General features: G+C 39.2%; 2 protein-coding genes across 4 annotated transcripts in view; both read right to left on the bottom strand.

The window, feature by feature from the left end:
* The window catches only part of MMP24 (matrix metallopeptidase 24), a 55,116-nt gene extending 53,852 nt beyond the window's left edge, over positions 1-1,264 (bottom strand). Inside the window, exon 1 of one of the 2 annotated variants that reach the window (XM_054980905.1) lies at positions 1,109-1,264. In XM_054980905.1, coding sequence (XP_054836880.1) covers positions 1,109-1,264 — 156 coding nt within the window. The remainder of the gene's footprint in view (positions 1-1,108) is intronic. The other variant, XM_054980906.1, reaches the window with a different exon arrangement.
* Positions 1,265-6,163: 4,899 nt separating this feature from the next.
* The window catches only part of LZTR1 (leucine zipper like post translational regulator 1), a 41,583-nt gene continuing 34,577 nt past the window's right edge, over positions 6,164-13,169 (bottom strand). Inside the window, exon 20 of one of the 2 annotated variants that reach the window (XM_054980108.1) lies at positions 6,164-11,978. In XM_054980108.1, the coding sequence (XP_054836083.1) occupies positions 11,862-11,978 (117 nt within the window). In that variant the 3' untranslated portion in view covers positions 6,164-11,861. The remainder of the gene's footprint in view (positions 11,979-13,169) is intronic. The other variant, XM_054980109.1, reaches the window with a different exon arrangement.

The following is a 13,169-nucleotide window of genomic DNA, read 5'->3' as shown; positions in this document are numbered from 1 at the left end:
GAATCTGAACAAAAATTGGTATCAACAACACATATCTTCAAGTTATGAAAAGCTGAATATGGAATAACTTTATAGTTTTGTTTAACATTTAGCATTTATTAATGAAAATCTCATACTTTAATAAAAGGAAATGTCAAGACAAAATCATACTGCTTAAAGTTGATTAAAGCTGTTACTACTGAAAAGTATCCAACACAATACCATAAAAGCTAGCAAAAATGACAGTTAAGAAATTTAAATGCACACTGACATCAACAGTCAAAAATCATTAGCATACAGCCTAACTATGAACATTAAGCTATTGCTATACTTCCTTTTGTTTGCAGTTCACTATAAAGACAACGTAGATGCTTTCCAGTAAAATGTTTGTACATTTTTGTATTGTCCCAGGACAAAATTTCTCAATCTTGAACAGATCTTTGGGGCTATATAGGGCATTCTCTGTTCAACGTGGCTGGACAGAGAGGGGACTTGTATGACCTTAAGTCAGCGAATCCCAGAACACTTTTTCACTTCCTCTCTAACACCCAGAGGTCCCCCCAACTCTGACATCCAATCCACGAGTCAGTCACCTCGGCCCAATATTCCCTGTAGGGGGACAGTAATTCATCCCCTTCCCTATTCTGCTTCACTCCAGTAAGGCTGTGAAGACCCCCAGCCAGCCTGCCTGTCGGCATCCATTCCGACTCGTGGTACCCAAACAAATATTCCACACCTCAGCACATCCTTCTTGCGAGTATTTTTCTCACTTCCTCCCCATCAGCCTTACTAAAGACACTGCTAGGGTTACAAAAAACAAAACCAAGGCACCCGGCGCCCCTTCCTGCCCTACTTCAAGAAAACACCATGCCGGGGGGGGGGCACATCCTAGCCAGCCCCTCCCTGCCAACCTGACCGGAGAAGGCTGATTCGCACGGCTCCATCGCCCCTCACTAGAGGTGACTCTGCCTGCCCTCCCCTTCCCCTCCACCTTGGCTAGCGGGCAGTTGATGCGGACCAGGCTGCCACGCCCGGGGTGGGTGGCTGGAGAGGCGCCGCCCGGCCCTGGCTGCCCCTCAGAATGGAAGGCGTCCCCTTGTTCCGCTCATTTGTCCCTCGCAAGCCCCACCAAGGCTGGCGGCTCACCGCTCCCCATCCCTACCGGGCCGACGCTGGGGTCCCCAGAAGCGCAGAGCAGGGCGCTAAGAAAGGGCAGCAGGCGGCGGCACCCCCAGGCTGGGGCTCCGCGGCATCCCCGCTGCCTCCGCTCCATAGCGGGGCCCATCCCTGCACCTGCTCAGGCAGGGAGAGCAGGGCCTGGCCGACCGCGCATGCGCTGCGGCCAGAGAGGTGGGATGGGGGATGCGATGCTATTCCACCCCGTTCAATTCCTTGAGGTAACAATGACGAGCCCACCCTCTCGCTGGCCTCTTTCCGTGTGGCTTTTGGTTTCACGGCTGCCTGCGGCGGAGTTTTTAAGCTGAATCCATGTGTATCATACATAGACTAGTGGTCCCTTGGGGAGCAGGGAGGGGGAGCTTTGGCTAACGGGAATTGTGAAGAGAACACAAAAAGGTTCAGAGGTCTTTGGAAGAGCTCGAACAGCCGAAAGAAGCATCACGCCTTCACTTGCTGGTTCGAGTCCCCTTTTAAAGGAGCTGAAACAACCAGAGACACCTTCGATGCAGGAAGCCAAGAAATGGAACCAAAGTTTCTGAGAAAAGTACAACGTACACATAAAAGCACAGGTTTTTGTTTTTCCACATTAATACATCTGAAATAATCACCAGTGGTTACACTTTTTAAAAAATCCCTCCCCTGCAATAACCGGAAATAGATCCCACACATTACTTACCATTAAATTTGCTTCACATGGTTACAGGAAATTCACATTTTATCTTCAGTCTCTCAGATTGCTATGTAAAGAAATTTAACCAGGCATATGAAATCTTTTGAGAATTTCAACACTCATTTTTGAATACATGGCTAACAAAAGCATTTGTGTTCATTTTTATTCGTTTTATTCGTTTCTAGGGCTCTTTGAAAGTAAAACACAAAACTAACCGAAAAGTTGATTCAGTCTAGGATCAGGCTACCTAACATTTTCGCATCTACATTTGTACAGCTGTGGAGAGAATCACTAGAGAACAATTTCAGCTACCCTCACTTGTGAGGTATTTAAGAACAAAGCCATCAAATCTGAACTGATTAAAATTTCAATTAAAATTCCTCTTGACAAATCCAAGTTGTAACAGCCAGTACATACCAGCATAAACGAATGACTCCCCCTTCTACATTTAGTCATATTGTCGTTTTGTTTGCTTTAGAGAAGTCACAACATTTCCCCTGTAAATAAAAATTGGTGGTGTGTGTGGGTGGCGAGAGGAGGCACATACATCATTACCTATAAAGTGACACAAAAGTTTATTTTGTTAACACATGCAGAGATAGGTTGAGTGTGGTAAATGTTCAGTAGGATGGGTTTCTTCTCTCTAAATTTTTTTTTTTTTTGCTGTTGTGTGCATGACATCAACAGACATAGGTTTTACCTTTAAGAACTGAATGACTACCAATGCGGAATCCTAAGAACATCGTGGCCCTTGGAAAGTGGTAGAGGCATACAGTACTTAAGCTTCTTGAGGTTGCAGCAAGTATAATGTAACTCAGTTTTTTCATGTAGTGATCCTCTTTGTGGTTGCTTGTCTTGTACATGGGTTTAGGAGTAAAATAGATTGGGTGTGCGCATCACAATTTTCTCTTGGTGTCCTTTTTAGGAGACCTGGGAACTGGCACCCTAACAAGAGCAGATGCTGTAAAGAAAGTCTGCACTGGAAATAGTAATGGCAGTAGGACCTACTAATGTCAACTATTTTGATGCCCCATGTTTACTCCTAGGCTCTCATAGCAGCCAAACTAGGATTTCTTTTGTTTGGATTTCCTTAACCTTGCATGCTCAAGTACCAAAAGATATAAATTACAATTAAGGTATGGTGTGTTTCTCTTTCAACTACTCCTTTATTTCCCTTCTCCTAATGCAGGCACTGTGCCTTTAAATACAAATCCCATTCCAATAGGAATAGGACTAAAGTAATTTATCAAAATGAATGTTGCATTTACAAATGAAGACTAAATAAAATTGATGACAAAACCATAACTGAACTATATATCAACCCTGACCTGCTGATCCAAGGGGTGAGAAAAAAATTACACTTGCTAGACTAGAACAATATAAATGAAGTCAACATGCCACAAAACATGTTGAAGTTATCTGCTTAAGAGACAGCATTTGACAGGTCCATTTATGTAGTATCTAGGTATCACCACTATACTGATAGTAAGACACAACCAAAGAAGGGAGAAAGTCTAGGGCTTCTGATGGCCTTCTAATAATTAATTCAAACTGTACTAAGGAATATTTTGTCAGTGCTGCTGCTATAGGGTAGAAGGCACTCTACCTTAAGCTGATCATGTCTCCACTATTGTTTAATATTTCTGTGTAATTCACAACGACTTCACATGGCAGCAGCGGTGGCGGCAGCAGCAGCAACACCACCACATACCATTTTATAACTTATAGATCAGGCAACAGTCACTACAGAAAATTTTTAAAAAAGTTTTGTGCATCTCATGTGCTTTCTAGACCCAATAATTAAACTGTATGTAGTGCAATTTTAGATTGTATGTTTGTTCCTCTGTACAAGCTCTATAAATTCAACCAATTCTGAGTCAGTGGGGTGTACTGGGGAAATCTAGGTTCAAATCCCAACCCTTACACAGAGGACATAACCCTGAGCTAATCACAAGGGTTGTGAAGGATAAAATAGGATAGCCCACAGACACTGTTTTGAGATCTTTAGAATGATGGAGTGCAATTATAATAAATAAATATGGAATTGCTGAAGTTAATGACAAGGACAGAAGCTCATTTATTGTGTTGTTTTTACATTACATACTTTGTTAATGCCCAAACAGAAAAAAAAAATCTGAAAGGGCTGATGTCTAAATTCTATAAAATAATAGAAATGGAAAGTACAAAATAATGCATTGGATCCAGCACAGATTTTTTGTGGGCACAGGTTCTGCCTGTAGTGTGTGACATTTGTGGCTCCCCATTTCCATAGCAGCCTGAAATGCCCTGTTAAATGTTACTCTGGAGATAAGAGACACCCAGGAAGAGGATTTCAGGGAGCATTTCAGGCTGCTACAAGAGGAGAAAGCTGCTAGTCACACTCTGTTGACAGAACTCCTTGCACCCATGGAAATGCTGCACTAGATCCAATCCAATTATAAAAGATGAAATGGGAAATATATTGAAGACACATTCTCTGTCTTGTTAATCATATATCTTGTAAATCCTTCTCTATTTTGTGAATATTGTCAGTAATTAATATACATAAATCCTTCCCTATCTTGTGAACTGTGCTGCATGTTTCGTATTTTCGATAACTAAATTACTTTTAAAATCCTTAGTTTTTAATTATTTTAAAAAACTGAATAAAAAATTTATTAGTCAGCCCCCTTAAATAATAGTTTAATTTCTGATCTGTTAATAAGAGGTACCCTTGCAACAAAAAACAGGATGAAAACACTTGTATAGATGTATGTACAAAAAGCTTGATGCACAGATCCTGAACACATTTATTTGGAAGCAGTTTTATAAAACTCACTTCCAAGTATAAATGCAGGGACTGAACTCACAGTGCTAGAAAGACTCAGAAGATTACTCAAACCAAACCCCAAATCCCAACGAGGGCTGGATGTTCTACAGATCAGACTTCTGCCAGTTTATCTAGACCACATTTTGATACACAGGCATAAAAAGATGTATCAAACTAAGCCATAGTAGACAATACCAGCTGATTATGTTTCTTAGGCCCTGTGTTAACTCCAAGAAGCCATTCAGGCTAATTATGATGAGACCTAGTAGGGTCAGACAGGACAGGCCATTTAATTTACAGGGAAACTTCTGTTGGGCCACTGCTGGGAGGGAGCAAGCAGCACCAAGCCCTAGCAATTTTGCCAATACCTCAGAGGGTTCTTGGCATGGACCCTTCAGCAGCAATGAAAACCAGTGTCGTCATTACCTGCCACCTCCTACAGCTACCAGTTTGCAGGAGCCAGCATGAGTGAGCTAATGCCCACTGTTAGTGCAGCTGAGAGGTTGTGTGACTTGCTGCAGCACTGGCTTGTAGTGCTGCAGAGGCTGTTCAGCTTAGCTTGCTCCAGGGACATTTTTATTTTCCAATCCATTCTTGAGAACTAGCACTATACATTCTAATGATACTTTTATTCCATCATGAAATCAACACTAGACGTATCATACTTTTATCACATGTATCATACTACATGCATCATACATGACTCACCTGGAGACTCAAGAAATGCACATATTAAGGAAAGCCTGTTGTCTCCACTTCATGAGGACACTGCAGCACTTTAAGAAAAGTCTACAGCCTTGTATATATCACAAAGTCAGCTATACACATAAGTATTAAATATATCTCTTTGCTGAAGTAATGGTTTAAGTGGGATAATGTGCAAAATATATTCAAGTAGTTGCAAAAAACAGTGCAGCAAGGTATCAACTGAGCATTGTTACATTGCAAACAATTTCTGTTCATGCACTCCATTTGAATTGTAAGTAGAACTGGTAAACTAAATGATAATTGAAACATGTAATTAGCCATTTTACAGTCAACCTACTTTTAATTAGAAATAATTTTGTAATAGCTTCAAATTTCAACGAGATATGTAACTACTAATGTATTGACCCTTGATGTCAGTAAGGTTAAATCTCATTTCTGCACAATATTCAGCAGAATAAAGCAAGCCAATTGCTAACCAATCCATGAGTAAAATACATTTTTAAAATGCCACTTTTTTGTTGTCACGTGACAGCTGACTTATGATGACCTTACAAGTTTTTCAAGGCAAGAGACAAGTAGAACTAGTTTGATATTGCCTGCCCATGCATAGCAGCCCTGGACATGATTGGTGGTCTCCCATCTAAGTGCTAACCAGGGCTGACTCTGCTTAGCAGCCAAGATCTGGCAAAAGTAGGATAGCCTGAGCTATCCACGTCACAGCAAAAAAAGACAGTGGTAATAGTATAGTATTTAGAGATGGGGAAATGAAAGCATGTGATGGGATACAAATCCACAGAGAGGATTGTGATAAAGGAATGTTATTGCCACAGAGGTCTACATTTATTGCATTTTCAAGCAAAAAGAAACATCTGAAAGAAAACATTTTTAGCAATTAACTGTAACTTTCAAAATGAACTGCAAAACTGAGACCAGCTGTAGACCTAAAAGAGGTATGGGCATGCATTTGAACAATCAAGGCACCCACTGTTAAATCTGGTAGGCAAACCATGTGAACACTGGCAGTGTCTTTCACTAGTAGTCAGGGTAACTGCTCCTAAAATTAATTTTATTTCTGTCATTTTTAAATCTGCCCCTCTCACATAAACTAAAAGACTTATCACACAAGCCAACTCTGTTGATCTGCACTCTTCTCCCAAAATGAATAGACAGACTGAAAACCAGACTACACCGGCTCAAGATACACTTCATTCATTTTGAGGCACTCATTCTCAATATATGTACTACATAAATAATGGCTACCAATAATTGTGCGTCTTCTGTAGTTATTCTTCCAACATATGTAAACAGATTAGAGCCTCAAACAGTAGTACAGTATTATGCCTACTGGAAGAATTTCAAGAAATACTAAAACTCTATTAAGAAGCATTTGGTCTTTAACCCTCAGACTAACACAGCACGAATTCTGGTACTCAGTTCTTCACAGGGGGACATTTCACCATTTCTCAAGTAAGGACAATTTAAAGGAACCGAAAATATTCCAAGCAGAGCAACTAGCTGCAATTTCTTACAAACAGAGAAGATTAATTTGAGATCCTCCAATCACAGCAGTCTTTCCAACAGCCATGACAACTGAGGCACTAGCTAAAGAAACAATCTCTTGTAACATCAAACATTCTGACAGATTCTCTTGATGTTCATAACTTATCCAAAGTATCTAAACCTTTTTATACAATCCTCCTTTTCATTTCTGAAAACAACTGTACAAAAACATATCAGGAGACTTTTAACTGGAGCAAAAATGTTAAACAGTGAGTCAAAAGAAAATAAAAATTTAAATCAACTCAAAAACTGCCATACTTCTTTACCGGAAGAAGTAATCCAATAATTTATATTGTACTGTTTCTCTTATTCTGTGGCACCAACATTGCAACAACTGTACAAACCTTGTTCCAAATGCAAACGTTTGATTACTTTTATCTTTCTAGTGCCAATCTAGTCTATTTTTATCCCTCCTATATTCCCATTCTAACAAAGGCTGCTTCTGCACCAAGGATTTCCCACATTTCAGCCACATGACTGGAGCTCTCCCCCTGCGTTTTCACATGATGTTGTCTTATACTTGTGTACAGACCATTAACAGCTTGTTCTATCCACACACACAAATCTGACTTGAAACCTGTAAAAAACCAGTATTTTCTGTACAGGGCACAATCGGCATGAGGAGTTTCTTGTGTCTAAAGGGGAAGCAGTGCACTGATGACTGCTAGGGGCCTGACCCTGGCAACCATTAGTATAACAGAAGAGAACAACTCTTTTAGAGAGAGGAGTAGGGATCCTCAGAGGCTCTGCAAATAAAGGTTTTTTCTTTTTAAAAGGCTGTCCTTAGGGTCTACTGTTAAAGGATTTTTAGACCCCTTTCCATAAAATTTTTTTGTGAGCATATATTCAAGCTGAAACACACAGACACATAAGATAGCCTTGCTCTAGTGTCACAATTCTTCCTGCCGAGATATCCTGCAGGTCAGATAGGTCTCTTGTAGGCGAGAAGGGTCACTGAGCAAAATATAAACATTTTCTTGTTTCGGTTACTAAAGATTTTAACCTTGAATGCATTCCTTCCCAGGAGTATAACAGAAACATGTCTCAAATGTTTGTATAATTCATTTGTCACTCAAGCTTGTCAGATATTATGGGAAATGCATCATTTTGCATCATTTTGACAAGGTGTTTACACTAACCTTTTGATCTTTTATTCTGTAAACAATTAGCAATTATTCGGTAAACAACTAGCACTAAGGGTATATAAAGCTCTCCAATGTAACTGGTCCTTACACATTTCAGCCCTGAAAAAAGTGGTATGTGTCATGGGCTTATTCTATAAACAATAAACCCATATTCTTTTAAAGATCACTGCTTTGTGTCATGATTCTGTGTGAGGTTATTGGCTGAAGGGGGGGGGGGTTGAATTAAAACACAGAGTGCTCTAAAAAAAGTCCCCCTTCAGAACTGGTTCCATGACCCTGTCTGAGGCAAGGATAGAGTGTTGTTTTGAGATGCTATTTCTTTGGTAGGAATTGTGTGCACAAAATAGTAATTTGGGGGCTTTCCCCTAAAACACCTGGCTTCTCCACCATAGGAATATGTAATAAATGCAGCACTTCAAAATTTAATGACCCATGTGATTTTTAAAGAAAGCAACAGCATTTTTTGCGCCTAGGGATTAGAATTTGGTTGTTTATTGCATTAGGTAAAGAATTGTTTTAAGGAAGAATTATTTAAGAATTATACCTGTTTAAAAATTATTTGACCCTCTGAGGTCCTGAAACTGAAAAGAAAATAAAGAAGAAATGTTTGTTTCCTAGTTTCAATCTGGCATTTGTCCTGGTGCTTCTAAACTGGAATGCACAATTTGTTTTTGAAAGGCTGATACAGGAAGGACTAAGTTGTCCTGGCTTGCTCTTTGAGATGTGCTCCCTTTGGGATGCACAACTTTAGAAGGGGAGTGGGGGGGAAATTCTGTCCTTGTTTGCGCGTGTCTTCCCCTGTTCGTTTTGTCAGTCTGTGTCTAAATTTTTCTGTGAGCATTCCTAGAGAAAAGCTGTGCTTAAAATCTTACATAGCCATGTACAATTCACTTCCAACAGAATTGGAAAGGCTTATCTAAAGTTCTGTATAACTGAGTAATCTTACTCAATTTATGAGAACTGCCCGTTCCTCAAGGGAGGATGTTTGTGAGTACACTGGCCAACTGCTCCCAAACACCCACCTAGCCCTCAGTCCAATGCTCCCCTGCATAAATCAGCACGACTGCAGACATCACTAGTAAGGGTGTTGGAATGTGTCTTTATGAAATGAAATTGGTTGGTTTGGAATTACAAAAGTCCCTGAGGATGAAGTTGCTGCTCCTAAAGAAATTTTTAGCATTTTTGCTCCCCCTTTTAAAGCAGTATTTTAAATTTGGACCTTGATAAAACTGAGTATGTTTTTCAGCTTTTGCTTTTAAAGGAGTTTTGGCTGAAAGTATTAAATAGATTGCATGGACTGAATTTAGACATCAAGCAGAAGCCCTACAAAAGCCCTATGGGAAATTTTTGGTAATTACAATTCTATTTTGGAAAAGAAAAACGAAGAGAAAATTACGGCTAAGAAAAAGAGATCAAATATGCTGGGTTTCCTTTTAAATTCAACTGTTTCAGCTTTGAGATCATTAGTTGAAGTTCAGTCTTGTAAAGCAATAAAAAAAATCTCTTACAGGGGGCTATTTGCCATTCTTGTGGTATCAGGAGCTGTGAGACCGGTGCCCCTCTTGCAGTACTATAGTCATCTGGATTTTTTTCCTATGCTGCTTCGAAACAGCCTTATCTCTGCAGCACCCATAATTCAAAACATTAGCTGAGAAAGGAACTTTCTGTTCGCAATGAAATATAGCTCCTCCGTGTTTACCGAACTTCCTCTTGGCTTCAAATAATACAGGGACTTTAAGGAATTTGGAACCTGATTTTGTACCTTTGGGTGCCTGTCGGGTAAACATCTATGTTTTAGCAGCCTCCATTGTTTATTTCTGGGGAAGTTTGTCTTTTATGTTAACTCTGAGGTTGGTGTTCAAAGTGAAATGAGGAGGTCTCTCAAAGTGGCTCTTCTGAAACTGGAATTTCCACAAGGGTCCTTTTTACTAGCAGCAACAGAAGCTGAACCTCCTGCTGGAACTGCCTTTTCAGGCTCCACAGGAAGGCTCATTTGCTTCTTTGTGGGCTCTTGGCCTTTGTAATGCTGGGAGGCTGCATTTGAGTTGGCCCTGTTTAAGTTGTTGATTGGCAAACTGAACAACCTTGTAAACTCTAAAATAAATTCTCCTTCATCTACCATATTCAGTATTATTCATGGTAGGTTTTTTTTCAAAAACAGAAGAGAATCACCCACAGTTCAGGAAGGGGATCACTGGAGGTGTCTGGAAATACGTAGTTTTTTCTTTTTTAAGTTACTGCGTTATTTCTATGTAGTGCTGCATTACCTATGCTTTTCAACATAAAAAAAAAGTAAAACAGGGTGGGCAGAGAATCCTGAGGGTCATATGAGAACACATGCGGGGGGCGGATTTCAATGAATATTAAGTGTGAAAAGGAAACTATCACTTAAAATAGAATGTCCATTGTTTGGAATCCCATTGCAAGGGCAATTTAACAGGGAATTCCATGAGCTCCCAATTACCCCAGAAAATCACCCTGGTGTGGAAGCAACCAAAGTTAGATTAGGTTGGAGTCTCTCCCAGCAATATAATTTATGTAGGCATGCCACTGTTGCTAAAACATAGGCTGAAGTTTTTATTCATCCCCCAAATACATCCTTTTACTTAACTGAAAAGTCCAGACATGTTTAAAAATACTTTTAGATGGATAGCTGTGTTAATCTATATTAGTACAAAGTATGAGTCCACTAGCACCTTAAAGACCAAGAAAATTTTCCAAGGTATAACTTTTTGTGAGTTAAAGCATATCTGATGAAGTAAGTTTTGACTCATGGAAGCTTATGCCCTGGAAAATTGTGTAGGTCTTTAAGGTGCTACTGGATTCTAACGTTGTGCTTTGGCAAGAGTGCAGCTCAATTAACTTCTGGGTGAAATTAACTTGGTTATCTATACATGGAGAAAGTTTTTACTATGACAGAGTAAACATCATTTATTGGACCCATTTGTAGGGTCATGTTATAAACTACATTCTAATGACATGAAATGTCTGACATTCATCTGCATTCATAATTCCAAAGGTGAAGCAGCATAGGTTTACTAAGAATAATGCATATTGATATTTCATATTCCTTAAATTTATATTTCTTTGCTACTATACTTTTCAAGACATGTAATCAATCTTTTACACATACATACAGCGAAAGGGATGATAAATAGTGTTTTGAAGATAGTCTTTGATGACATCTGCTTAGATGGTGAGAAAGGAAGAACAGTTACCAGTCAGCAAATATATGCTGGATACATCTTGTTAACAAATGCCCTATGTAGTGACTTTTTACACAGTGGGAGAACACCACAGCACTGGCTGTTCCACTGTGTTCATCATTACCCAAAACCTTCCCCAGCACCACTGATATTATCTCCTAGCCTTCTATACCTTCCCCACAACCTCCCAGCCTCATGGTTAACAGGGATCAGGTCAGGCAGTAGAAAGGTACCGATGAGAAAAATAAGAAAGTTTATCACATCTCCTGGTGGAACAAATTTGGAGACAATTTCAGTAACAAAATTTCCACTACTCATCAGGAATTATGTACATATTGTCCTGCTTGATATTAAAAGGCAAGTAGAAACAGTAATCTCTCTTCTTTGCATCTGTGACGTCCAATTCAGTTTCAAATCTATCTATAGAAGGTTTCACAGAACATTCTGATGTTTTCATGGCATTTTTTAAAACAGGCCTTGCGTTTGACTTCTGGGGACATTCTCATCAGATCAACGTGGAATGGTAACAAGCGAGACAGACTGTGATAATACATGTAAGAAACAGTGCAACCTCTTGAAGAACAGTATGTAGAATACAGGAATCCTTAGATATCTGAGCCAAGCTCTGCACATTGCTTGTCTGATATGTGATTTGCTAATGATTCTATGATGTCAAGAAGGAGAGGCTGACTGAGGGAGCGAAGATTTGGCAACTTGGAGACCTTCAAGGAAAAAGAGGGAAAAATCTAGTTAATCACTCCAAATCATGTCTGAAAGACATAGAATAAATTAAATTCACAGATATTACAGTATTATTTTAATGGTATAAGCTACTGAGCAATGTTTCAAAGGAAAAAAGTCAGAACAAATGCTTTATCTGCATAGTTCATTAAAAAAATATCTTCAGATAGTACTTTTGGACTAGCCAAAACCATGATGATGACTTATCTAGGTAATACTGGAGGCAACAGATACAGTCATGCCTAAAATACATGTAAAGGCATTTGGATAAGCTTTGTAATATATTCCTCCTTTAGGTTCACTGTCCTCCATTTGTGCAAGGAAGCTATTTGTTTAGTTTTGCTAGAACCAACCCAAGCACTTTATTTTAAAATAATATACTTTAACTCACAAAAAAATACATGAAGCACCACCTATGCAATATGAGACACCTTAAAAGTATTCAGGAATATTTTCCAAGAAGCACGGTTTTTTTCACATGGGACCAACAGGGGTTTTATTTAAAACAGTAAATGCAAGCAAGTTTAAACAAACAAAAATCCCCTCTCCCCTTAAAGAAAGGAAGAACCCTAAAATTGTATCATCTGCAACCACATTTTTAGTACAGCACTGCAGTCACAGTAGAAGACAATTAAAGTCTTCTGATACCTGCCATGATTTTGATGGTTTGAAATTCTGAGCCAAGAACATGGCTTGAATTCAAACTACAGAATGAAGTTCAGGAAAAGACTGTTCCCTATCCCCCTTCCCACTGCAGCTTTACTTTTGGATGGTTTGGAGCCAAGCCTTTAATTTTCCTACTACACTGTGCAAGCACAACTGAAATAGAAAGAAACGGAAATGTTCCTATTGTAAAGAAAAAATGCAAATGCATTTTAAATGCTTAAATGCTTCAAACAAAAACAGTAACATTGCCTAAAATTTCTTCGTATATGAGTAGGAAGAAGCTGGTTATGACACTAGTCTCTTCTGACCTCTCACAACCACTAGTTTCATTCACCAGTGTATATATCAATTGCTCATATATATAATATATATAAAATTTCTAATTCAGAAATCTGTGGTGTCCTCAGTACACACATTTGACTAAAGGAGGTAGCAGTCACCTCAGAGGACAGATGACAATGGTTAACATTAGTAGAAATCTGCCATGCAAGGGGTTATCAAAAGAT

The sequence above is a fragment of the Eublepharis macularius genome, chromosome 5 (assembly GCF_028583425.1).
Source record: "Eublepharis macularius isolate TG4126 chromosome 5, MPM_Emac_v1.0, whole genome shotgun sequence".
Classification (NCBI taxonomy): Eukaryota; Metazoa; Chordata; class Lepidosauria; order Squamata; family Eublepharidae; genus Eublepharis; species Eublepharis macularius.
This window is presented reverse-complemented; position numbering and strand designations above follow the sequence as displayed.